General features: G+C 37.1%; 2 protein-coding genes across 2 annotated transcripts in view; both read left to right on the forward strand.

The window, feature by feature from the left end:
* Window positions 1-27,737, forward strand: part of LOC149070869 (uncharacterized) — a 63,880-nt gene that overhangs the window by 8,082 nt on the left and 28,061 nt on the right. The window contains exons 6-16 of the mRNA XM_089248324.1: window positions 8,294-8,428; window positions 9,531-9,637; window positions 10,819-11,017; window positions 11,113-11,271; window positions 13,682-13,858; window positions 16,920-17,132; window positions 19,243-19,445; window positions 19,603-19,789; window positions 20,440-20,918; window positions 23,848-24,072; window positions 27,131-27,284. Of these exons, the coding sequence (XP_089104450.1) occupies window positions 8,294-8,428; window positions 9,531-9,637; window positions 10,819-11,017; window positions 11,113-11,271; window positions 13,682-13,858; window positions 16,920-17,132; window positions 19,243-19,445; window positions 19,603-19,789; window positions 20,440-20,918; window positions 23,848-24,072; window positions 27,131-27,284 (2,238 nt within the window). The remainder of the gene's footprint in view (window positions 1-8,293; window positions 8,429-9,530; window positions 9,638-10,818; window positions 11,018-11,112; window positions 11,272-13,681; window positions 13,859-16,919; window positions 17,133-19,242; window positions 19,446-19,602; window positions 19,790-20,439; window positions 20,919-23,847; window positions 24,073-27,130; window positions 27,285-27,737) is intronic.
* On the forward strand, window positions 2,073-2,731 carry Srp19 (signal recognition particle 19). The gene has a single exon (XM_089248723.1). The coding sequence runs from the start codon at window positions 2,167-2,169 to the stop codon at window positions 2,614-2,616; it is 450 nt and encodes a 149-aa protein (XP_089104849.1). The 5' UTR covers window positions 2,073-2,166; the 3' UTR covers window positions 2,617-2,731.

Here is a 27,737-nt window from a genome sequence, read left to right on the forward strand (position 1 = left end):
CTTGTCAGAGATAATCCGAATTTCTTGCCAATTGCTTGTAGGTGAAGTGGTTAATTCACAGAAATTCGCAATTGTGCTATATTTCCCCACTATTTTAGATTTTCCAGTGATTTTTAACAATAGTTGACAATTTTGTTCACACTTTGGCAATAATTGGCAAAAAACTGAGCAATATCCTGTAGTTCCTGCGAGAAAATCTGGTCGGCATAAGTACGATCAAAATAAGAAATTTTGGTCTATTATATGTACGGTGACCATACGTTTCCCGGGACAGTCCCGGTAATTTGTTTTTTTGGCCGTCCGACTTTTTGCCAAAAGTGCCCCGGTCTTACCTGCATTTTGACACGAAGCCTACTTTCATTTTTATTCCTTATTGAAGTCAGAGATTGAAATTATTTTTCAACTCATAAATTATATTGATCATTACAACAATAAATGGGAATATTAATCCACATTTTGTCTTCGTGAACGTTTTTTCGTGCAATTCATTTTAATCCACTGCAATTTGCTTCATTTCCCGCCATTGCCAATTATCGCTAAAAATGACTCCAAAACCAAAGTTGCCAAATGTTGAAATTACGGAAAAATCGCAATGTCCTGCATTTCTCTCGAGGAAATATGGTCAGCATATAAAACGTTACTTTTGTCCATCCTCTTTTTTCATAAAAATGTACCGGTTTTTTTGCTTCTCACGTAACCCAAAGAAGCCCACTTGCATTTCTATTGTTTATTGAAATCGAGGATTATAATAATTTTTGAAATCGTAAATTATATTACGATGATAATTACACAACTGCGAATAAAGAATATTCACCTCCCACATTTGTCATGTTGGATATTTTATTTCATTGAATTCATTTCATCCACTGCAATTTGAAGTAATGCTTCGATTTCCGACCATTAGCGTAATTCCTGCAATAGTTAGCAACTTCAATTAAGCCGTGTTTTCCTAGGAATAGGTGTTTTGCGCAGCGTGAACCGAACAGTGTAATTTCGCGTCGGCATACGCGTGTTACATAATCACGCTACGCGTTTGTGTTTTCCTAGCGGGGCGCATCAGATCAGTGCGGCTATATAAAGTGGCTTCAGCTACTCTGTCGTTTGAAGGGAAGGAAAACACAAGGTTTCTACAAACAAGAGAGTGAAGAGGACATATGCATCGTGCGCCGCACGGTTTGCCGATATATTTGACTCCCCCAAAAGCAGTCGGCCAATCACGTCCAACGTAATGCGCTGTCGTGAGCCGTATTGCGCTCTGTAGGAAAAGTCATGCTGCTTTTCTTATTGGTGAGTGGACGGCGTGTCACGCTGTGCGATTCACGTTGCGCGCGGCACAGGAAACCTGCTCCTAGGAATAGGTTTGTTGCGCAGCGTGAACCGAATTAGACTATTTCGCGCCGACAGAAACGTGTTACATAATCACACTACGCGTTTGTTTTCCTAGCGAGGCGCGTCAGATCAGAGCGGCTATATAAAGTATATGGCTTTGGCATCAGCTACTGTCGTCTGCATGCTCCGGTTTGAAGGGAAAGAAAACACACAAGAGAAGAGTATATCGGCAAAACCGTGGCGCACGACGCATTCGACTCCTCCAGAAGCAGTCTGCCAATCACCGCTGTCGTGAGGTGTATTGCGCTCTGTAGGAGAACAGTCGTGCTGCTTTTCTTACTGGTGACTGGACGGCGTGTCGCGCTGGGGAATCGCGTTGCGCGCGGCGCAGGAAACCTGCTCTAAGGAAAACCAGTCTTTACATTTAGCGTCAGTCTTGGAAATAAGTGCCAACGTCCCGTATTTTAGAATGACCGTATTTTTACGGAAATTGGAAAACAGCTCATGATCATTTAAAAAGTTACGAAAATGAACCCAATTCTGATTTCATTAAAGAATAAAATTAAAGTAATGTACGGTGGAAAACCAAATCATATATACAGTATAATTATCAAAACATTACAACAGTGAAAGAAATTTCATTATGGGACGTATGGTAATTTGACTAATGTATTTTTCATTGATTACGATTATTTATTCGTGGACCATATTAATCGATACATAAAGATTAAAAGAAATGAAGTCACGGCCGTCGGTACGTTGGTGATTTGTTTACGTGTATTCATAAAGTTGTGGAAGCGTCTCGCTGTATAGAGCAACCAACTGCAATATCGAACTATGTCCGTGTCGGTGCTAGATAGGAAATATTCGGACAAGTCGAGGTGGACGCGCATATACCCGGCCTACCTGAACAGCAAGAAGACCATCGCGGACGGCCGTTGCGTCGGCAAGGAGAACAGCGTCGAGAACCCGACCTGCGAGGAGATCCGCGACGTGCTCCAGGCGGCGGGCTTCCAGGTCGCTGTCGAGAACAAGCTCTATCCCCGCGAGCAGAACAAGGACAACGCCCACTTCAGGGGTTGCGTCTCGCTGCAGCTGAAGAACGACGACGGGACGCCCGTGAAACCCGATCTGCCCACGAAGAAGATAGTCCTCCTGTACGTCGGTAAAATGATCCCGCAGCTCAAGTCTCGCGTCCAGGGCAAGGGAGTCAGCGACTCGTCGCAAAACGCCCAGAACGCCGGCAAGAAGAAGTCCACCGCGGGAGGCAAGAGGAAGAAGAAATGAGTGACATGAATTCTTTTTATACTGTATGATGTGAACAAGTTGACTTTCTCCCCGCAATTCGTGTTTTCTGAAAACTTAATATTGGAAATTTGTTAATAATAAATATTTTGTTTGACTCGCTTTCGCTGTAATTATATAGTTGATGTTGTATTTCTTGCCGAAATATTTTCAAAACTTAAGATTTACATTTTATTTTTTTATGTATTGTCATATAATCAAGGCTGCTCACTGTTCCGTTCGGGTTCCAAATCTTGTCTATTCATGGAAAATCTCTGGTTCACATAGGGGAATTTCTTGGTATTTGTAGGGAAGGATTCATCAAACAAATGAATATAAATTTTGTGTGAATTTTTAATGTTAAATACTTGATTTATGAGTTTTTATTAATAGGTGGCAGCACGTTAGTTTAGATATAAGGAGGGAGCAAAATCCCCTAACCATTTTAATTTTGAAGTATGTCCGTGCCCAATTTCCTTGAATCTTAAACAATCAATACCTGGGAATATATCGACTGAATATTTCGTACTTTGGACGTTTTTACTGTGGAGTATCCCCCTCCCTTCCATGGCTTCTACTCGTGGGGCTTAGTTCTAGCCCTGGAGCTAGAGATGATTTCTATTTCTTGAGAATTCACAGTATGTAAAAATGTTGTTATGGTGGGGGGCGCGCGCGCTCTATGCTTCTATTTCTAGTATAGTTTGATTTTTAGATTTTTTTCTCTTTCTGTGGTTTTCTTGTCTGCCATGTGGCCCGTAATGTTGCCACAGTGGCGATTGGCTAAAGTTTTCTGTGGTTTCTAATTTTGTTTCATCTTAATTTTTCTGTTAAAGTCTCTCATAGTAGAGAAACTGGCCTTCAAAGTTAAATATTTAGTTATTACAATTTGCTCACTTCACTTCTGAAATATGGATTAATTTTTTTTTCAGTGCTGCCATATAACGTTATACTTGATACGCTATCGGACTATTAGGTACTCGCATTTTGGCATAACTCACTTGGTAATGTCTAACATTTTCACAAACATTCGTGATTAAATATGACATGAATGTCGCTCTCCACTTGTTAATACAAGATATACAGTTGACTGGATGTTGTGAAGATATTTATTATTTGAGATGTTAATTTTTTAAGGAAGGAAAAAACTCATCTCTGCCTCTACCGGGAGTCGAACCCGGGTCCCTCGATTGCCGGACGAGTGCTCTGACCACTAAGCTACAGAGGAGATAGAGATTTTCCTTCGCTAGAGCGTATATTTTCGGCATATATACGCTCTAGCGCTGTAGCTTAGTGGTCAGAGCACTCGTCCGGCAATCGAGGGACCCGGGTTCGACTCCCGGTAGAGGCAGAGATGAGTTTTTTCCTTCCTTAAAAAAAATTATCTAAAATAATAAATATCTTCACAACATCCAGTCTTCCGTATATCTTGTATTTGTGATTAAGGTATTCTATAAGGTTAAGGGTTGTGTTCTAAGGACCACTTCACCATTTTATATATAGGAGTTCAAGCTAATGGAAGATTAACGGAGTATAAATGGGTTCATGTTTGAGATTGAAATGAATGTCCATGAGAGACAGCTAAAAGAATCCTTCTAAAGTCATGGGCCGCACCCACTAGTAATTTTTGGAGAGGTTGAAGTGTAAAATTTATGTCCCTTTTTTTCTGGCCCGAGACACCACACCCGCATGCTTCCCCCATTAATTGCAGGCCTGACTGGTGCATAGGTTTATTTAAATCGGATTCTACTTTTGTTTTTGGTTATTTACTTTTCAACTACTATTTGGTTTTATTATAAGGGAAGGCCCGATTTCCACATGGGCTAGTTTGACATTTGCCCGATGCCTCATGATTTTGAGGGCCCAAAATTTTAAAATATACATTCTCACTGATATATTTCACCTTAGTTGCAAGGGTTCCCAATTTATTTGTCCGGGTCCCTTCGTATCTATATTGGGTCCTGGACGTTGCTGTGTTTTGGAAATATAGAAATATTGGATTAGAGTCCTAATATGTATCATGTAGATGGCAGCGTATATTTGGGGGAAGGTGCTGAAATAATGAAAATATAAAAGGGGGGGGGTCTTGAAAAAATTAACACTTCTCATGTATACACTGGACGCTAGACAGAATGGTGTTCCATTGTATATTTGTGAATTTCGGAGAGGACTCGGATGGTCTCGACCTCAAGGTTCCGGCACATATAGTCCTGGATAGCAGGTAATTATTTTTATTGGTCAAATCATTCAGTACACTATCTGTACATCTACGAAATGTTCTATCGACGCAATATTGACATGAGTAATTTGTGCAGTAAACCTATTCTTTTTCCCCACTGAAAATTGTAGTTCAGCTTCAGCAGTTCCCGTGGATTTGTTCATTGTAAATTTGGGACATTTACTTTTCTCCTTCATATTTAAATTTAAATGATAGATGGCAGTATCTGTGGGCTTCGTAACGAGCTTGAAACAACCACTGATAGATAATGCCTTCATTTCCAAACCAATTTGTTAATGTCAATGAATTGCATATAGCGATATGCCAGGACCCTAACTAGGGTGGGGCAATCAGGATCCCGATTCGGATCGGGAGCCTCATAAAAATACACGTTTGTTGGTAATACACACTGGGTTGTTTCACACATTCTGTCACTTTAGCTAACTTTTTTGGTCACTCATTGACCTGGCCCATAGTCTCTAGTTCATTTTATGTTTGCACGCTGTTTTTGTCAATAACATGGTAGTGCACCCGTCCAGATGGATGGCTCACATGCTTGTACATGTGGTGTGTGTACATATGTATTGCCACTGTGGTGGTCGAGTGGTTATAGTGACGGACTCGCGATGCGAGGATCCGGGTTCGAACCCCACAGTGGTGGTCGGCTGAAGTTGGTTTTCTGTGGTTCCCAACTTCAAGGCGCAAATGCGAGCCGATCTCCCCGTTAAAAAGTCTCGCCACAGAGAGCAAGTCCTACAACGATAAATCATTCAATCATAGCACTTCACTCATAGTTAGAAAAACTGATGGCAGCACTGCACATAACAAGCATTACAGAGAAACAAACTTCACGTCGGGTTTCACTACACCTACACGCACATTCCCGCACGTACCGATTCGTTGGGGGTTCCGCGGGGGGGGGGTGCATGTGTGGTGTAGCAGTAGTAGGGCCTCCAAAAAATGGCTCGGGGATCCATGATGTTTTTAAGTCAGCCACCTCGTTGGGCAATTTGCCTGTTGTGGCGTTGTATTTGTACACATCCCCTTTTAGGTTGCTCGCTAATCCTGTTCCTAGATCTCCAGATTTTGCCATACTTCTCCCATTATGTTTTAATTTTTGGACCACTCGTCGTGTAAAATATGTCTCCCTGTGCTTATAGCCTGTTTACCACCCCCCCCCCCCACCTGTAAATGTGCATTTGATTTCTAGGGCGAGAGAGGAGCGGGTGAAATCAGAAGTTGAATCAAACTGAATCTCTGTTGATGCATAGCGTCAGACCTAGAGGATAATGTATGAAGTAATATAATGCACTTGACCCTGTCAAAGACATCAGGTATCGCATCAGTACAAAGATTGACTTCCTGTTCACAAGTGAACACGAAAGACCAGACACACATCTTACTTCCCATCTCAAGCTCGCATATATCAAAGCATTCCTAAAGAGTGGGTGTATCTCAATTTATAGGAATCTCAAGTAGCCTATATACAACATTAGCGGAGAGTGATATTATTCAAAACATCGAGCAAAATCAAATGCTCCAAATAAAACATATGAATCTTGAATCTTTGGTTTCTTTCATCACATAATGAATTTACAAAGCAACCATTGTCCATTTTATCGACCACAGTGAACCTCTAACCAATGTCAGTGGGCTATCTTATAACCGACTAGCTATATAGCTATAATACCAGACACTGCCTGGGTTTTTAAGTACTGGGAGGATATGACAAATCATTACAAAGGAATGAATGTTATACATTAAAGAAATCGCAAACCGTTGTAAAGGCATATGCATGTTTGAAACGCATTCCTCGGGAACCACGGTAACCAAATTAAACATTCGGAAAGTGATTGTTGATGCCCAGGAACCATTGTTGCCCTACACTTTTTTGCCCATTTTGGGCATTTGCCCAGCTCTGACGAACTTTTAAAATAGCGTATTGTTTAAGTTGGGACCGGTTTGGTATATATGTGTAAAATTTGACGATTAGGTCTGAAATTGTAGATTTGTATGGAGAACACAAAGAAAATCAGTACAGTAGAACATTGATTATCTGAACACATCAGGACGGAAAGGTGTTTGCAAAAGTGAAAAGTTCGGGAAAATCAATGTTGAAACTAATTCAATGTAAAGGAATAAACTGAAAAAGAAAATGCGTAAATGAAATGATAAAATTTTAAAACAAATACATATGTGCATGATAAGTAACGCCGTCAAACCGTTCACAAAAAATGAATCTATCTTTAACTTGCTTGTACAGTCTCGTCCTGTAATAGTTTCAACATAAAAAATTGAAGCGGGTCAGCGTTAGGCCGCGATTCTAACCATGCGAAACACCATTTTGGCCTCGCTGTGCATTATTACATCTGCCGTTGGTTCATCTTTATCACTTTGTCATCCTGATCAACTTGATCGTTCACTTTTGTAATTATTTCTGTCATCCAAAAAAATATCCCGGTTCGTTACTATCAATTTTCAACCACTGAGACATCCTTTTCATGATAAGACTGCTTAGATATGTTTCAGGAACTCCCTGTATTGCATTCTTTCGAATCTGGAAGATTTTGATCATCTTCAGTGATTGAGTTAAAACCATGAAAATACGGCCATTACTTCCTAAATAAACTTTGCTAGACTAGTCAATCTGCTGTTTTCAAACTGGCTGTAAAATTTTCTATTTTATCATGTTTTCATCTATTCACGTGTTTGTTTGCTTGTCAATCGTTTATAACTACATACACTGGATCTGCTATTGTTTACATCTGTAGAATGAAGCTATCGAGTCAGGAGATGAGGATTTAAAAGTTCCAAGAAAATACCAACTGTTGAGCATCATTGACTATAGGAAACTGAAAATTAGTTGGGTTGAAAAGGTGTTCGGTTGACAAAGTTGTTTGGAAAATTGATGTTCTACTATATTATATGTATATAGATTTTTACTATATTAGTATAATAAAACTTCAGACTGATATTAATACATTGTCAACGGATCAGCAATACAAGGATAACATCACTCGCCGTTATCTGTACAAAGGTTTTTAACAGCTTAAAAACCCTTGTATGGATAGTTGAAAGTAAGATCCTCGGATAAGTCGCCATTTGGTGGCAATGTCAGCAATTATGAGCTTTGGCCTGAATTAAGTCTGTCCATGTACTGTCCCATTTAGTACACAAGCTCTAAACACACACACTATTATACACACTAGCTCTAAAGAGGGATTGAGATATTCATTGTTTTTGTAGTCTTGGATGTTCACCCAGCAAGTGAGAGGACTATCTATTTCCCACAAGGGCAAAAATATTAATTGGCTGCGGAGATTTTTGTGCCTGGCTCCCTTATACCCATGTTCAGCTGTACATTTTAAGCTGTAGGTAATCTGTAAACATATATTTTCTATATATTTTTAACACTTTTTTAAAGTAATGTCTTGAATGACATCATATGTATATTTTTTTTTACAGAGGATGGAGACAGTCTGGTGCTTTTAGATAAGCTTGAAACTAAAGGGCCGAGGAAAGTAGCTTATTTCGCTGTGGCTGGAAGTCATTATCTGATTTTCATTGGGCATTACGATGCACAGATTTATTGGTGGACAAGTAAGTTTGCCCGTATATTGTATTCTCCTGCATTAGCCAACATGCCGTCATAATCACTCAAGAGATACCAGGTTTTTGAATGTTGTCTGGTTTGTTCTCAACATGCTGGGGGAAAAGCGAGGTTTAATAAGGATTGCAATATATGCATTCAGTGAATTTTCGATGGATTTTTATAATAAAAATGTTTAAGAATTTTTTAGAATCTGTGATTTTGAATTAGCCGGCATTCCAGGATGCTAGTCTCCCTTGATGTTTGTCGGCTAATGTGGTTTTTTTCTCTTCTAATTTTCAGCAGTGTTAATACTCCAATGGTGGTGTTGGATCTGAGAGCTCCAAGCTTGTATTTTATTATGACCATTCCGTAAGCTTAAACACGGTGGAGCATTGTCCTCTATCTTCCTATTAAGAGGAGTGCCACCTGATACTGCATCAGTCATGAACCATGTGATGTAAAAAGAACAGCCGGACCTCCCTACTTTAAAAGTTCTCGCTAAACAAGCATGTGGCACAACTAGAATACAAGCATTTTAATAGAGATGCGATTTTCTAACGGCTGTATTCACAGACAGCAATTGTAGTTTAAAGGATTGGAGATTAATGAAGATTGGCTAAAATTCCAAATTTTAGCCAATCTTCATTAAACTAATCTGTTTTGATCTCTAATCCTTTAACGTGTGATTACAGTCAAACTGTGAATGCTGTGTAATTTGTCACTAGGGGATTATGAATTACTTCTAGAATTTCATCCAAATATGAGAATGAGACACAGAATATTTATAATTTGACTGCAGTCACCAAATAGAAAATATAACACATTGGTGTGTATATATATGAACTTCGAAAGGTTTTCGCCAAAGATAAGAAAGCAGGTCACGGCCAAAAGAGCAAAGGAAAAAAGTGTTCATTTCTATAATTGATTTAAAAGAAAATAAGAGCACTTTCTTACAAGTACGACACGCCTGTAGGATCTCCCAGATCTGACGCCACCATTAGAGTGTTAAGGATCGAGCTAATATAAATGTTCTTGTTCTTACTGGATAGTTTTAACTTTATATGGCTATTTTAGATTTGTTTTTAAGAACTTGTATGAAAAATTTTACAGGTGACCAGTTCCTTCTGTGGCAAACCATCTCTGGAACAGCTGGTGCATCCGATTTATCTGTTCTTCCATTATGGAATGGAGAAGTTGTGCTCGTGATTGCTGTAAAGGTATTTACTAAACTTGTATTTCAGATTTTTAACCCTTTCACATGCATGTTTTTTATAACAAATGCAGATCGTCCAAATTTGAAGTATCAGCGATTCAAACTGGTTTGCATGTTGGAAATAGAAAGGAGGGAGAATTATTAGTGTTGATATCATTTCCGCTCTCGCCTTCTTTCTGACCCCCCCCCCCCTCTTATTTGTTCTCTTATACATACATATGGTAGAAACATGCACGTTATGCATTCAAGGGGAAATCACTAAAACAGAGTATAGAAAGAATGGGGAGACACACACACACACAAAACCTTCCGTTCGTAAGGTCACGAAGCTTGGTGATAAACCAATGAATTTCTTCCGTTTGTTTTTGGATGAAATATCTTGTCCCTGATTGTTAGTAAACAATTATTGGTGGCTAAAATGTGAGCGATTGCTGTCCGCAGTCTCAAATTAAGCAGTGGCTTTTGGAATTTTTCTACCAATATTGACAAAATGTTATGAACAAGAAAAATTACCCTAAAGTGTCGTGAAAAAATTTAAGTGCATTCATCTAAGATTACCAGATCCAAAAACTGAGAAAGGCCTTGAAAATATCGCTCACTTTTTCTAATTTTCACAACAGATGGTAACATTATACTGACAAAAACCGGCCACAATATTTCATCCATACTTAGATAAGACAACCGGGGAATTTTTTTTTTTTTTTTTTTTATAGGCAATGTATTATATATTTCCAAGATATGCTTTTATGTTGGGTTGTTATATTTTAGTTACATTTGACATCCATATTTTTAGACATCTCTTTTTAACCACCCCGTTAGGCAAAACCGTAGCAAGAGGAGGGGGACTTGGTCTGGTTCCCTCCCAAATGTGAGGAAATGACTGAAAAAAATTAAAAGATGGTCAAATCTATATATCGTTTGACCTCTTTGGTTCCCCCCCCCCCTTTCCCGAAATGCAAGTGGTCCCCCTCCGAACAAAATTTTTGTCTATGGGCCTGCCGTTAGACATTTTGCCTGTTCTGGCCATTGTATTTGTAAATGTGTTTCCTTAAGAAATGTGGCTGGCTCCTCAAGTAGCCATTTATTTGAATGGACTTGTTGTAGTAACAGTTGAGATTTTTGGCTTTTTTTTTAGGCATGTCTGTTCTTGTTGCCAATCATGTTTTTTCTGATATCTATCAATAGGAAGAGATATTTTTTCTAACCTTGGACGTGACTGGGAACTATATAATAACGTTCACGATGCAGTTTCCAGGATTCTTCATAGACTCATTGCAGTTTGTATTGAATGGAATCGATTATTACGCTCTTGCATTATTCGCTGGATCCGATGTTGAATTGCCTCATCCGATATGGAAATTGAAAATGGATCAATATTATTCTCGTAAGTGCTGCCTGACAAATTGAACTCCATGTATTTTTTTGGATTTCATTGGACATTTTTGTTTTTTATAAAGTTTGGTGGGTTTTTTTTTCCAGCTGAAGCCTCTTCAATCGATTCCCTAATCCAGTGCTTGAGCAGCTTGCGAGACTTGACCAAAGACAGAGAGAATGAGCTGCAAGCTGTAGAAATGGACTTGGATAGGGTGTGGCTGTTGAATAAGGACCAAGTTATTGTTGCTGATGTGATAGTAAGAGGCAAGTATAAATGTTGATCATTATAAAATTCTTATTGACTGGTTTTTTGTTTAAAATATTCAAAGTTGTGTAATAATTACCATCGCAAGCTAAAGAAGGGAGCAGTCAAAGCCATCTGGATTGCGTGGGGAACTGACAAGCAATGTGTGTATCTTGGTCTCTGTGTTTGCGTATGTGCTGTTTGTCTTGATTTAAATAGTGATAATGCAGTATGGTGGCAGCGGTAAAAGGCCATAACAACAAAGTAACAGCAGTAAAAAATGTTCTGATGCACATCAAGTAGATGAAAATCAATACTTGCAAGGAACTTTCAATCTGAAAAGTAAATATGGCAGATCCAGAGCACTTGCTTTTTACAATTCCAGCAATACAGATGAACCAGCCGGACAATTTCACATTTTCAACACCTGGTAAAAATGGATAACTCTCTTCCAGAGGTTCCGGATAGCTTCTGGACTTTACCTGCTCTTCTTCCGTCTTGGTGGAAACTCACTGATTTATATTATGGGTGAACAAGTCGAGGACATTTGCACTTTTTTTAAATTAACCAACGCTGAAAGGATAAACCATGAACTCATTGAAGAAGTTTAGTGATCATTTCATTGTTAAAAAGAATATAATTTTTGAACGAGCAAAGTTCAACAAACGTGTAGAGCAAGAAGGGAAATCGGTGAACAACTTCATTAATGCTTTATACAGCCTTGCTGAACATTGTGATTATGGAGAATTGCATGATCAACTCGTATGTGATCGTATTGTTGTTGGTATTCGAGATAAACCTCTGAGTGAAAGGTTGAAATTGGATGCCGAACTTACACTAACAAAAGTGGTAGAACAAGTTGGGCTTAGTGAATCAAGCAGCAATAACATAAACTCAATGAAACTGAAACCATCGTCTCTATACATGCAATGTTCCATCTGCAGCAACATCGCCAAGATGAGTACCTATACCTCTTTTGAAAAAGACAGAAATTGAGATTAAAAAGGATAGTCGAACACTCACACAAAAAGTCATAACTCCAGTCACTGAGCCAATGGAGTTATGCTCTCCTGTCGTCATAGTGCTCAAAAGTGATGGAAAGGTGGGAATTTGTGTGGATCTGATTGTAAAAAATGTTCTTTGGGAATTGCACACCTTACCCAAAGTGGAATACACACTAAATCTCTTATCTGGTGTTAGTGTTCTCAAAACTGGATGCAAATTCAGGATTCTGACAAATCCCAGTGAATGAAAAATCACATCTCAACATTTATCTGTTTGGAAGATTCAGATTTCTTTGGGGTCTGGTTCGTTCCCAGCATTCTGGGAGAAAAACTAGTTTTAATTAGGATCACGCTCTATGCATTCAGCCAATTAAATAAATTTTTACAATGAAGGTATTCTGTTAATTTTCTAGAATCTGACTCAAATTTCCCGGCTGAAGAAAATATGGGCATTCTGGTCTCCCTTTGCTGTTTCCCCATCATGCCAGCTAATGCAAGGAATATAGTATATTTCATCCGATAAAAGAGATGAATCGGGTTTGGTTCCTGTTCAATGTTAAATTTATGTCCCATGGACATAAATACCGGGGGAGGAAATGTTTTCAATGACTTGAAATTTTTCTCTCCCAGCCTTTGAAGTCTCTCTTCGCCTATGGTATGTCCATGTAAAGTACCTTGTAGCTGCCCACTATTAAAAGTAATTTACTGTTGTTTTGTAGATAATCCAATTTTTCAATAATCTGAAGTGGTCTTGTCCCATTTACCTCGGATTATCGAGACACTACTGCAGGGGTCTTCAACCTTACTCGAGTCATGAGCGCTGCCTAGCAATCATACCTATAGTCAAACGAGAAGCACTCTTTACTGCAAGTTTGGCATACATATGCTTGAAATCTGTATTAACTGTAATCTTTGAGAATGTAATTTTTATAGGATGGTTGATCGAAATGTTGATCAAGTGCTCGAGAGCACAAAATCAAACACGAGTATTAAGTACTCTTGCCCGCTCACAAGCAACAGGTTGAAGGTGGCTGCTCTACTGTATAGAAAATGTTAAAAAAAAAATCCCTGACCACTTAAACTTCTCCCATTGTGTAAATAGTTGAGCATAATAGGCTGCTCCCTCACAATTCACCTTCCTGTAATTGTTCTTGGAAGTGCGTTTCAGATTTTTAAAACTTTTTCTCTCGGAATGCACAGCTAGGTTTTTGAAAAGTTGACTCCTCGCAATCTAAATTGAATAGTTCTTGGAACCATGCGTCATTTGGACACTTTTGCTAAGCCTCTTAACTCATTAATGTATGTCACAGAGTTTTAACAATAAGTTTAGGTGTGATACAGGTTCTCTGGTTTATAAATACAAAATTTTGACAATCAAAAGCTGAAATGGCTTTCAAAAGTTTATTTTTGCCTTTCTATTTTGCAGGATCCATATCAGCATCTCAAGTTATTGCTGATGACGTGGCAGTTAAAACTGGACTGGAAGTTGATATTACTCCTACAGATATAATTAACAATGTTTCTCTATTGACAAGTTATAAAACTGCATTTGATGCTCAACTTGGGAGTCTTCTTTTCAAGTCAAGGGATCAGGAAATACAAGGTATTCTTTATTTGATGTGAGGGGGAAAAAATTCAGTTTTTTACATTGAATGAGGAAAAGTTAATTATTTGTTGTTTTAAATTTATAAAAATGTAGGTGGTTGATACAGTGTATTCTAGTCTCCTTCCTTTTTGATACAAATGGGCCAGTGGTTCATAAGCTTGTATATTCTTTTTAGGAAGGGAAGCCACCTTTTATAATACATGGTTTAGGTCATAGTTTCTCAAACTTTGTTTTTGTTCAATTGCACCCCCCCCCCTCAGAATTTTTCTTCTCTCATTGTTCCTCTAACTCAAGCATACCCATAGGATCCTATGTTGTACCTATAGCTTCTACCCCCCCCCCCCCGTTCCATTGCCCACTGGGGGCGATATTGCCTACTTTACCTAAACCAGTGTTTCCCAATCTCCATGGTAGTTAGACTTATAATTAGGATCTTGGAGAGTAAATATATGGGCGATTCTCACGAAATTGAACTAAATTGTGTCCCTAACAGTTTGCATACATTTCACACTGAATTTTTTTTTTAGTCGCTTTCTATTTACATTAGTTTTGGAAAAGTTGCCACTCTGTTAAATTTTTTCATCAGAAATTTTTAGAATTTGCTTGAAATAATCATTTGTTAAGGAAATGTCCTTCTCCTGGCTGCTGCCAGCTTATTTTTCACATTTCTAAATAAGTTTCTATCTTAAAACAAAAATATATTCTTTTTGTAATAATACAGTGAAACCTGTCTAAGACGGACACTGTGTAAGATGGAAACCTGTCTTAAACGGAATCAAAATATAATCTGTTTTAATGATTAGTGTTTTTATTTGCACCATTTTGTAAAACGGAAATCTGTCTAAAACTAAAGTATTATTTCAATCTATTGATGTTCCAATCTATCTACTGTACTGGTTTCGCTGTACATGTGAAAGTATATTGGTTTTAAAAATATACATTTTTAATCTTTTCATAATTAAATAATTTTATCAATAGTTGGTGAAAATTTTTTCATTCGGTTACAAGCTTTTTTCTCTATTCGTGACATTTGGAAAGCATTGGTTCAAGTCCTACAACACCAGTTGCCACCTGTCAAATTTTGTGTTGGGGGAGGAGAATGTAGCCATCACTTGAACATCCTTTTTACATGCATTTTGTAAATTTACAACTTGGACTTTTTCAGAAAAAGAGGGTGGATTTTATCAAACGTCCTCCTGGCTGTTGTCTTTTTTGTGAGAAATATATAATTAAAAATTTTCACTTTACCACGTTTCAATTCAAAGAATCTATTTCTGAAAAGCACAACATGCTTAGTTTTTATTGGTGTTGCAAAGCATGTAAAAAATGTTTTTTCCTGGAATATTAGATAACTTTTTATCAAACCTTCCTTCTGGTTAAGTGGTGGGGGGGGGAGGAAGAGAAGTAAAAATCCAAATTTCTTGGTTGCAATAATGTTTTATCTGAAGACTTAGAGCATGAGTTACTCTCTCAAAGCAAACAAAACAGACAAATTAGAAATTGGTTGTCTGTCCCCTATTTATAAACTTGACAAAAAGGATCGTGGAAATGTAAATCAAAGTTGAAAATGATTTATCAAAACGGAACATGTTGCAATTGTCAAGCATTAATATCAAATTAAGTGGCGTAACTAGCAAAATTCCTCCTCGGATTTGCCTATCTTTTAACATGGTTAAATTCACGTTTTCACCATGAATTTTTAACAAACTTCATGACTAAATTTGCTAGCAGATAAGAATTTTTTTGGTTGATTTTTCTTTTTTTTTTTATATTTCAATTCTCTTCCAATTTCGTGAGAATGATCTATATATATTGTAGGCAGATGCTTTTATCCATGGACGGATATGGGAGAATTCCTTCCTTTCTTCCCCCAGCTGTTCAAGTTTCTTCGTCTATGCCTCCAGCTTGATGAGGATCCCAGAACATTTCTTTGAGGTGGGGGGGGGGGGAAATGGTATTAAGACCTCCTAAATAACGTGATTTTTAGCTGGGTCGCCCAAACTACTCATGCATAATCAAAAAGAATAATTTTTCCCGATACTACAGAAGAATTATTGACAACGTGACGAGGACAAATTGGAATTGTTTTACAATTGTTTTGTGAATTGTGATTTTTGTCCTCATCACAGTGTCACTTATGCGTAGTTCCCAGCACTTCTTTATAAAAAAATATCTTTTTAAAACATTTTTGAGCGGTCCCAGAAAGAGGATAGTCTCAAAAGAGCAAGATCTGAACTGGTGGTTTCAGCACCTTGATACCTGAATGAGTGTGCTATTTCTTTTTTCTCTCGTAAACCTTTACAAGTTTCGGCCTTTCTCATACTTCCCAACAAGAAAGATTAGATCACTTTTTTTTTTTTTTTTGTTTTTCCTTGGGTGCTTTGCTAGCGGTGTGCTATGTCCATATTAAAAGAGAAGCAATAACAATTATACTATGGCAGGTAAACATTGATAGTGTGACTACGGTATCTACTCCAAGCATTTATACACTGGTGGCAATGTTGCAGACCTAAATATACAGTTGACACTCATAAAGATTATGCATTATTGGGACCATTCCATCATAATGACTCGTACGAGATGTCCCAAGTATTTTTCTATTCACCCCCCATCACTATCTTATTTTTTAACCTGATGCATTTTTATTACAACTGCTTGCATTATACAGTTGAATCCTATTTTAACAAAATACCATTATAGCAAAAATCTCATTTTAATGAATACTTTTCTAATTTCCCAGAGAAGTTTACATAGGAACGATGGAAAAACCTGGAATTCCTTTGTAATGAAATTTCTTTGTAACAGTGATTTTTCCGGTCTCTTGGAAGTTGTTATAACAGGATTCAACCTTAATACATTTTTTTATACCATCCCAAATATGGAATTATCTAAGGAAAGTTTGTTATCACTTGTAATAAAATTATCTCCCGATATAATGTAATTTTTCCGTTTGACAATTTGGATCATTATAACGAACATAGACTGTATCATGCGGTAAATATTTTTAATACTTTAATTCAATGTACTTAATCTTAAAGCTTTTTTTCCCATGTATCAGGTTCCATGTCATTTTCTACGCCAATTTCTGTACCTTCCCTTAACTGGGGAACTATTCAAAGAGACATTACTATCAATGGCATGGATGTGAGTCGTCTTGCTCTTCTGACATTGAAGAAATCTGGCGATCAAGTTTTCCAAAATGATATTGCTGTGAATGCCATTCGTGCCGGTAGTGTTTACGTTACGAATTTGAATGGAATACCTCTTGATGGTGAGAGTGATTTTGGAAACATTCTAAAATATTTTCTCTTTTAATAGTGCCATGTGAGGAAGAATGGGCAGCTCGACTCGTTCAACTGAACGAGTCGAGCTGCCCGTTCTCCCTCACACAACACTATTAATTTTGGATAACAAAAAGTTCTTTTTTCCATAATCATTGGCATAGTAAAACCTTGATTTAATCGGGAGTAGGTGGTCTGGAATCACTTTTTTTTTTATTCAAGGTTCTTGACACTTAATGTGAAGCTCTTGAAAATATGGTGTATATATTCTCAATAATCCAGCAATGCGCTATTCCAGCTTGTCCAGTAATCTGTAGTTTTTAGGCAGGTTGTCTTCGAGGATAGGAAAACATTTCTTTTTTGCTTTTAAATGGACTTTTCCAAATGATTTCCGGTAATCGGGCCGACCCTGGTCGGATTTGTACCAGATTAACAAGTGTCTACTATAAATGTAGGCATTTGTTAGATTTAGAATATGGATTGAGACACTGTTTGGTTAGGATGTATATGTAGGTCATTTAAAATTACAGGTAAATCCATTTTATCTAATAGTAGCTTTTTGCCGTATACAGGGTGCAACTGAACTGATGGGTCAGAACTATAAAAGATGATAGAACTCTCCAAAACTACTTTCACCATATAATGGGGAATGGGGGGGGGGTCAGAAAGCAAGCGGCGAGCTGTGAGAGGATGCTTTCTCTGGAATGGATGAAATGTTACCTTTTCACAGAACTCGTCATTAAGCTGCTATTTGTCCTTCAGTAGATGCTGCTTGATTCGCTACAAAACATACCAACAATCTTGAGATTTTATGTGGTGCCAGAACATTTCTGCCAGATTGCGTGGAGCTACCTGAACATTCCCTTTCCCAACAGATTTATTGGCCACCAGGCCTTCCTTTTTGTCACTTGGCCTTCCAGATCTGTCCTGCGTAGATTTTTATTTTTCCTCTGGAGGCAATCAAAAAGCATCTTTTTACAAGACTCCAAGTCAGACTTTGTCGTCTGAATTAGTATGGCAGCTGCAGACGTTCGTGAAATGCCAGGAATCTTACAACGTGTATGCAGTTCACTCCATCGCCGATGTAACACCTGTATGGCAGCTGGTGGTCACTCATTTGAACATTTTGTTGTAAATTTTTCAATTAAGATTCTTTGTCTTTTATTATTCACCTGTATTATATTAATTTTTTACAACGCGGAACCTTTTCACCACTTGCTTTACGACTCCACATGATATGGTGAAAGTTGTTTGTTTTGTCAAGTTCTATCATCCATTATAGTTCTGACCATTGGGTACAGTTTAGTTACACCCTGTATAATCCAGTAAATAACTCCTATACCACTTCTTGTTGGAACTCTCCACGCTGCAACAGTTGAAGGAAGGGTGTGTGTATCCAACCTTGATTTGGCTATGTGCCTCAGTCGATAATGACCTCGGTTAAGTGAGGTTCTACTGCATAATGAATAATTTAGATCATTGTATTTGTGTGTTACTGTCTCAATTTTTCTCTACGTGTGACATTGGAATTTTTAACAAAGTTAAATTTCTATTTTATGATTTGGTTGGATATAGTGCAACGGATAATTGACTGTTCTTTCTAGTATTGATTTCAAAGTCTCGAGCGGGGGTGTCAGCCTGCAGCCCACCAACAGCTTCCATCTGGCCCACGAAAGGTGTTCTGCTAGAAAAGTATTAATACTTTAAATGCCTTTAGGATTAGGATCCATACAGGATACCTTCAGTGTAATAGGGAAAAAAATTTCCTATTCAAGTTGCCAATAATAGCCAAAAAAATTGTCAAAGGCATTAATTCATGTCATGAAAATAATCTAGATTTTTAAAGCATACTTGAATTTTTTAAAATCATTAAAAATATGGGGAGGGGAACGGGATATTTTCTATTAAAAGTAGTAGGGACAGTTACTAGAATATCCCATAAAATACAGGTCACCCTATATATACAAGTTCCTGGCCTACAAGAGGCAGAATTACCGTATATCTGGCCGACTGACTGAAAAAGGTTATGCACCCCCGGTCTAGAGCATTTACTTTTTTTTTTTCTAGAGTAATATTATTAACTGGATGTATTTGATACAGATATTGTACTTCTAAATGGAGCCTATGATATCTCAGGGAAGTGGGAATTCGATCAGCTAAGTGTATACAACGTTTCAACTTATTCAGTTAATGGTTTGCCTATCGAAAGTTTGGTCTTGACTCATGGAGATCAAGAAATCGAAGAACTTAAGGCGTTTTCTAGTTTGGCTTCGAGTGTGATCAATGTTGGACTGATAAATGGGGTAATCACAATTTCATCTCTTAAAATGAATACATTAAATTGGCGTCAGATTTTTGTTTAAATCTGTCTGTTACTTGTATGGCAATCCAAACATTCTTTTTAGTGATTCTAATTGGTATTATAAGTTTTGTAATATCAGCTTTTATTTTGACTTTTAGGAGGATCTAAGTATGCTGCAAAGTCAAGCTGTTACGTTAGACACTATACAAGAAATCCATAGCGATTTGGAATTCAAGACTTCATTAATTGCAGACGAGTTATCTGTCGGGTATATCAACAGCCAGATTGACCTGTCGGCATTGGACAACCAATCCGTGAAGAAGTCTGTTCCTCAAATAATCACTGGTAACGTTTCATCCACTTGTGGTTTTATGAAAGTTTTTAATGTGTGGGATATACAGGGGGTGTTCCAGAACTCCACTGTCAAAATGAGATTGGAGATTGAGGGTGATAGTACACATTAAGACTTTCAAATTTTGTAATAGAAACTAGGGTCACAACCTATTTATTTGATGGATACAGGCAGGACTACAACTAGATCAAGCACGTATTTTGGCGCCCCTTTGTAATGTTGAAGAGGGAAATTTGTGCCCCCCCCCCCCTCCTGGCCCAGCGCATCAGACCCATCTGCTCCCCACAGTGATTGCAGCCCTGGATTCAGGCATTACTTCACTTCAGAAATTGGCAAACTAGTTCTACATTATGAAAAGCAACAAATTTCTGCGTCAAAGTATTTTTTTCTAGTCACGGGCAATTGCGGAAGAATGGCTTTTTCTCTAATAGTATTGTATGTTTATGAAAAAATTTAATTTTTCCCTCTCGCCCCCAGGGTTACTTTAGAATCTTTTTTCATCCTTATGTATGTCTATATGGAAATACCTTCAAACTTGTTTTGGCCAGGCAGTGTACTTGAACTTTAAATTCAAGTTAAATTAAAATTAAATTCAATGTTTTTATACATATTAATGTAACATTTGTCTTTTTATATCTAACAGGAATTAATGTTTTCTCCAATGGGTTATCTGTCCAAGACGATGTCACATTGACAGGTCTCTTAAATGGGGTAAGATTGGACGATGTAGCCACCGTGAATAGCCCTCAGAACTTTACGGGGAACTTGAAGTTTTCTAGTCTCGATATTCAAGGCAACGTCAGGGTGAATTTTGTAAACAGCAAGGATCTAGCCGCATCCGTAGTCTTGAAAAACAAAGATCAGTTTGTTGAAGGTGCGAAATATTTCCAGAACCATCTAGTAGCAAATGACATAGACCTTACCAATGGCGTAACCATAAATGGCATTGATCTGTCTGAAGTTTCCCAAGACATGGTTCGACATAACCAGGGTGTTATTCAAGAAGCCAACCCAGTTTTCCATAACATTATAGTTTTAGGAAACTTGACGTCGTATCTAGGAATTAATGGACACATGATATCTGATCTTCCGAATACAGTTTGGCTGAGGAGTTATTATCAAGTGAGTGATTTCTATTTTGGTCATTGTTTTCCTCTGCATATTTTGAAATTTCATTAACAGTGTTTTATAATTAATTTATTAAATGACATCTTCACTTCAGCACATGCTGTTACGGGACTAGCTATTGTAAAGGCTAGGCATACATGGAAGAGTAATATCGTTATACAATCACGCCCGTCATATCTGTGTTAAACGATAGTGTAAAAACAAATGTAAAATGGTGCCGAAAACTGGAGAAAAAAATTACTATTCTCAGTGTGCATGTAGCTTAACGGGAATATTGGTATTTTTTTATCCCTTGCTAGCCTAAAAAAAGAAGAAAGAAACCAAATCTATTCTCACTCTAGTTTCCCTTTTCCCCTGAAATGTAGTTCCCTCCAAATAAAATTTCTGGCTACAGACCTGTTTATTAAACACTCCTTTCAATATTTACAATATAGTCTAATAAAAGGAGCAAAATACAAACTTCTTTCTCAAACCTATTTTGAAGGGGAAAAAATCCTGCATTTACCGCAGACCTATGTACCAAATCAATTCCTTTTCAGCTGTCTGTTTTGAAGTTTTTCTAAAATTAATATCTCGAAGGCCAAGTCAGTAGATGATACTAAAAAGAAAACTTAGAATGATGGGTCAGATCTAGGAGTCGGTCTGAAAACGAGAGACAAGCAACGTATGTTTCACTTTGCTTGTCTCGTCTTGTTTTCCCATCCACATTGTTTATGAGCATAGCAAGTTGCAAGCACTAGTAGTATGAATCCATCTTCAACTTCTTTGCTCCACTCACATTCTATGTTAGGGAATGTCAGCCCATGCCGATTTGAGATACCTGCCTTGAAGTACCAAAGAAAGTTTATAGAAGTGTCGAGTTTGATACCCAAACTCATTCTTGTCAAAAACTTTCCTGATGAGGTGGTGCAACAGATACGCCGACATTAACATGATCCCAGAAAAATTAATACTGCAAGAGTCCCATACCGAGAGGTTAGCTCACCAACCTCTGTGTATATTAAAAAAAAATGTTGAACGCTGCCATTTGGAATTTCTGATAAATTGTAGGTCCCGGTCTAATTGGCCTTTGTGTGCAAAAAATTACTTGTAGGACAAAAATGATCAAATTAAGACTATTTTTAAAGCAAGTTAAAAAAAAATACATTGATACATTATGATAGATGGTGATTCTGAACTCTCTAAATGTTTTGAAAACACTTCCTTGCATGCAAAGACTGATTTCCTGACGATAATCTGAGCATATGTGAATCTTTGTTCTAATAAAAAAATTTTTTCTTTTAAATTCTCGGGTCCAACAGCATTGCTTTTGTTTTTAAAGTATTTCCAAATAACTAAAACCTAATTTTTCAAAGAGAATACCTGCAGTGATAATGGCCATCAGCGCCACCACTGTGACCAAGAAGTCTGATAGGTCAGGCCTGGTATTTCTAGTATCTTTAGTCTCTGCTTCAGTCAAGACCACCAGAACATTTCTTGCTGGAATACAGTTGTGCGACACCCCAAAATGGAATTCGTACAGGGTCAGACATTGACTTGATGGGGGGGGGGGTACTCCTGGGCAAAAGAGTTATCCGGGGGTGAATTATATAATATTGCAATAGGTGCATTGTAAATGTTGCGTAAAATCTATTGCTTATTGATATAATATTAAAATTGATAAGTAAAAGGTTTTGTTAATAATGAGCACTTTGGAAATAGAATTTTTCCTAAAAAATTGCAGTTTGATTTTCCCAAAATTTTACCAAGTTATAATTTACTTTAATAGTAAAAATTTTTTAATTTGTGAGTCCCTTAAAACATGGGGCCCATGTTGTCCATGCAGAGAGAAATTTGGCCCTGCATTCATAGTCAATACAGTGGAACCTTCTCAACCCTGTGGAATAGGGCTTTGATGTATTTTTTCTCTCCCCGTTAACGGGCAGTAAAATTAGGCAAATTCTGGTTTGTTTTTTTTCCCAAACTCTAAGAACAATATAATAAATTAAACAGAATTTCACATTCAACTAATTATGTCTAATACCAAGCTCGTATTGGCAAATATGATAAATTTGCAGTTTTATTAAGAAATAAATTGGCCATAACTATGGTCCAGAATGGCGAATTCGAATGATATTTTGTTTGTTGATAGTCTTGTAATGTCGGCTTCCTTCACAAGTTATGTTATGAACGTTTTTTCATCTTCGTACTTATTTTAATTTTTATTGCAAAATATGTGTAGTGCACGTATTATGTACAGGTAAAGATAATGAATTGGTTTAATGAAGAGAAGATTTTTATGAATTAATTTTTCTCTATATTCGTCAATTTTCTAACTTCATTTGGGAACTGTGTATAATCACCGGCAAAAGTGTGTAATTAAATTTAATCCAAACTTTCTTCAAGGCAATTGGTGTTTAAGCGTAACCACCAGTGTATCGCTTTTACATAGTAGCATGTAAATTTTAACATTAAAATATATAAAAAATTATATGGCAGAAGCCAAACGTTTATATAAATGAAGTTCCACTATATTCCGTGCCTCCTATTAACGGATAAAATGTTTGGTCCTGTGGGTGTTCGTTATCGAGAGGTTCTACTGTATAGCATTCGTAGTCAATATAACTTTTATTTACTACTGCTACTAAACCACACATGCACCTCGTCTATATTCCTCTGCGGAATCATTATTTGCTGAATAAAAAAATATGTAATTTCATCAATAAATATCGCTCTGAAAGATTCTGGTTGTCATTGATAAATACCATATGCATAATAGTGGAGTTAAAATTTTGAAGGAACTTTAACAATTGGCGTGGAAATCTAATTTCTTTCAGCGTTTTTCTAGCTAAAAACCAAAGTTCATTTTTTTGTGAAGGGAAAATCTTTGTTTTGTGAAAAGAAATTTTTCAGTTTCATTTTATAACAAGACTTCTCTTCTCAGAATGTGTCGACACCAGTCCACATCACACATTTCACTGCTGAAAGTGATATATTCACATCCACCGTAAAGGGTTACGATTTAGAAAAAGATGTGCTGCACGTTTTTGGAGATGAAAACATAGTGCAGAATAAAGTATTTCAGCACAATATCCATGTCAGCAGAAACTTGAACGTAGCTGAAGGTAAACTTCTTGACGGAACTGACATTTCATCTTTTAAGGAAGAGGTAAGACTAGTTTTTCTCTCTTGGTGTGATCGGTAATTTGTTAGAACTTGAAAAAGACTTTTTTTTAATGTTTCTTTTTCTTTAAATTTGATACTTTGATGTTTTTAGTACCTAAATTTTTGTGACATTTTTCATTTATATTGGAACATCGTTTCCCATATGACATTTTAACAAATTTTACCATATTGAATGAACATTTGCTTCAACTGCACTTTTGTGACTATCATTTTTAATGAATTCTTAATGAATTATTGGGCCAACATCGCTAAGGTTATTTTTTATACATTGTTTCATTCACATGAGTGGCAAGTATTTTCAAGTCAAGCAGATTGAAGATGTAGGCACAAGCTTTGTTTCTGTCATCCATCATTAAAGACTTATTTCTATTAAATGCTTGTCACTCGTGAACAAAACATATAAAAACCTTTAACCACATCGGCCTCAATAACACAAGTCATGAATTGTTCAAATTTTACTGTAGTTATTGTCCATCATTCTGAATTGGAATTGATAGTTTCTAATTTTATATTGATTGATGGTGTGGAAATCTTGTATAAGCATCTAACTTCTAGTTTTAAGTACTAGGAAATCGTAAATCAATTTCTTCCTTGAAATCCAGTGGTTACTTTACCAACCTATAAATTGCTAAGCAGTTGGCTTTTTGACTGACCACACAATAGACTGTTGTTCATAGTTCTGGGTTCTGTGGAGCGTTGTTCTTTTATTCTGGTCTCTGTAGTTGTCACCATGTTGGTCGAGTGATAGTGACAGACTCGCATCACTAGGACCCGGGTTCAACCCCCACAGAACACTGCTGTGGTGCTTGGCTAAAGGTGGTTTTCTGTGGTGTGTGTGTGTGCAAGTTTTGAAGGGGAAAGCTGGTTTACAATCAAATCTCTCTGTATAGAACAAGCAGACTTGTGCAAAAAAAGAATTCGATTAGGGTGTCTGGGAGATTTTAATTTCCAGTTTAGAATATATAGCCTATATGACCACACTTTGAATAACATAACACACTAGCACTTGACATATTCGGGTAAAGGTTAAAAAAAAACTGACATGTAATAATTTGTTGCAAGCTGTCATTTGTGGTGCGATTTCATTGAAGTAAAATAAAATTATTGCGGTAAATTATATACGTACACATAATTTGTGGCGATGTATTGCATTAATGCAATACAAGTTTTGTTACTTTGAAGAAAAGATTACACAGTATTTGTAAATATACCCTGTGTAGAAAAATGGTGATAGGCTCCATTATAAATTATTTGTCTTAATGGGGTGCTATGTTCATAGGTGGAGATAGACTTGAAAGTATGGAGAGGGGGGGGCATGTCAGTTCACACACACGCACGCACACACTGCTCTGCCTTTCACATTAGGTGTGCAATGTTTCCTTTGTCCCCGTATCTCCAAACATGCCTATGTCCACAACCCACTCAGTGTCAGAAGAAATACTTAGATATATTTCTAACAGGCATGAATCTTCACTTCTGATGTCATTTCTGCTTTGCCAGAGAAGCAGCACTTCTCTAGAACATAACTGTCAATCATGCAAATTTCTAGAAATTTAGTGCCATTTTTCTCGCAGAGCAGAAATAACATTGGAAGTGAAGCCTGTTGGATATGTTTCAGTTTTACTTTTCTAACCAGGGCCGTCATTTTAAACTTTTTTCTGGGGGGGGGGCAAAGCACATGTACTCAATGTATATACAGGGTGATTATAAAAAAACTATCCCGACATATGGGCCCCTAACTATCATACCATTCACAGAAACTGAATGAAATTTTGGCTTAAGGTATTTTGATGTATGCGCTCAAGAATGATATGGAAAACAACAGTGTCACTCTAACAGTTACGGTTACAGTGAGAAAATTTCGAAAATATCAAATGGCAACACAAAGTTTTTTGTATTGGAATGCAATCTCCATACTGAAAAACACTAAATAGCGTTCGAACGGCAACTGTAGCATGAAAATCACCGGGGGTAGATAGGCTAAAAGTGAGGACAACCAATAAGGACAGAAGCAGCATAAAATAAAGCATTTTATTGTGTTTCACAAATTTTCCACATGACCTTGTGGAGGACTAATCAGGCTGGGATCTGAGCCGAAGAAACGACGGTGTGACGAATGAAACGAACATTAATGCTCTGGTGCACGGCAAAATCCTTTTTCCTTGCCTAGCTCCGGGGATTTTCGTGTTACAGGTGCCATTCCAACGCTATTTAGTGTTTTTCAGTATGGAGATCACATTCCAATACAAAAAACTTGGTGTTGCCATTTGATATTTTCGAAATTTTCTCACTGTAACCGTAACTGTTAGAGTGACACTGTTGTTTTCATATCATTCTTGAGCGCATACCTCAAAATACCTTATGCCAAAATTTCATTCAGTTTCGGTGAATGGTATGATAGTTAGGGACCCATATGTTGGGATAGTTTTTTTTATAATCCCCCCCCCCGTATATACCATTTTTAGAGTATTTTCAAAAGTGGGGGGCAACGGCCCCCCCTGCTCTCCCCAAATGACGGGCCTGTTTCTAACACTACAATGGAACCTATGGTTACAATCCACTCAAATATTGTTTGTCTTGAAGGATATATTATATATCACCCCTGTAATTTTTTTCTAAACAGTTTACGAATGCAGTGTATATAAAGATGGCATATAACATGTGTATACCAATTTCTGGTAATTATATATATCAGTATCAACCTTGATGCATAAATGAGACTAGGTCCTATTGGGGAGTCTTCTCAAAGTAACAGCAGTCATGTGCATATTTTTTGTGAATAATCTTACTCTGGTGTTGATTTCTCATTTAACGATCAAAATTTTGCCTTCGAGAAAACCATAGACTGAAGATATGTTAAACCACAGAAAGAGTTGTAGGCAAAATTTTTTTGGAATCTAACCGTTGCAGGAGCTAGAGAATTTTCGGATATTAAAACGACCTTAAAGAATTGATAGTTTTCGGATAAAACACCAATTTGGAGTTATATGAATAACCTCATCTAACGATTGGGTTTTATTTCAAAATTCTTTTTATTACAGTTGCATTTGCAGAACTATCTCCAGAAAGATAAAGTCTATGGAATCAAGACTTTCCAGCACTTAGAAGTTTATGGTGATATCCAGGCTGAAACTATTAATGGAATGCATACATCTACTGATTTTTTTAAACCTACACATCCTCAGACTATAACGGGTAAGAAACTGTGTAACAAAACTTGCAAACCCAATTCTTCTCGATCTTTAAACCCGCTTAATTTAAACAGTTGAAACAAAGGGGGGGGGGGTTAGGAACCCAAGAATAAATGGAATTTTTGAATTTCATGGCATTAAACTTGTAACAAATTTATTTTGGGAATTTTAACATTTTCTTAGAGGTACATACATTTTTTTTTTTGCACTTTTTTTATGAGCTACCCTTGTCGAAAGAAACTTAAAGCTGGAGTGTTCGGACCATATGTCACATTTTATGTACATTACGTATTACGTTGATCTCTAAACTTCATCAGTCACAGTAATTCGTATTGTTTTAGTGATGCAAAAGTAAATGCAGTAGTAATACAATTGATTTAGAGATTCAGGTTATCCAAGATTTTTCCAACATGGTCCAGGTTTTTGACCACCTGCTTATCTCTTCGTTGAGACAGGG

The sequence above is a fragment of the Pholcus phalangioides genome, unplaced genomic scaffold, assembly GCF_987345545.1.
Source record: "Pholcus phalangioides strain wild (caught in Gottingen) unplaced genomic scaffold, Ppha-v1.0 ptg000020l_1, whole genome shotgun sequence".
In the NCBI taxonomy this organism is placed as follows: domain Eukaryota; kingdom Metazoa; phylum Arthropoda; class Arachnida; order Araneae; family Pholcidae; genus Pholcus; species Pholcus phalangioides.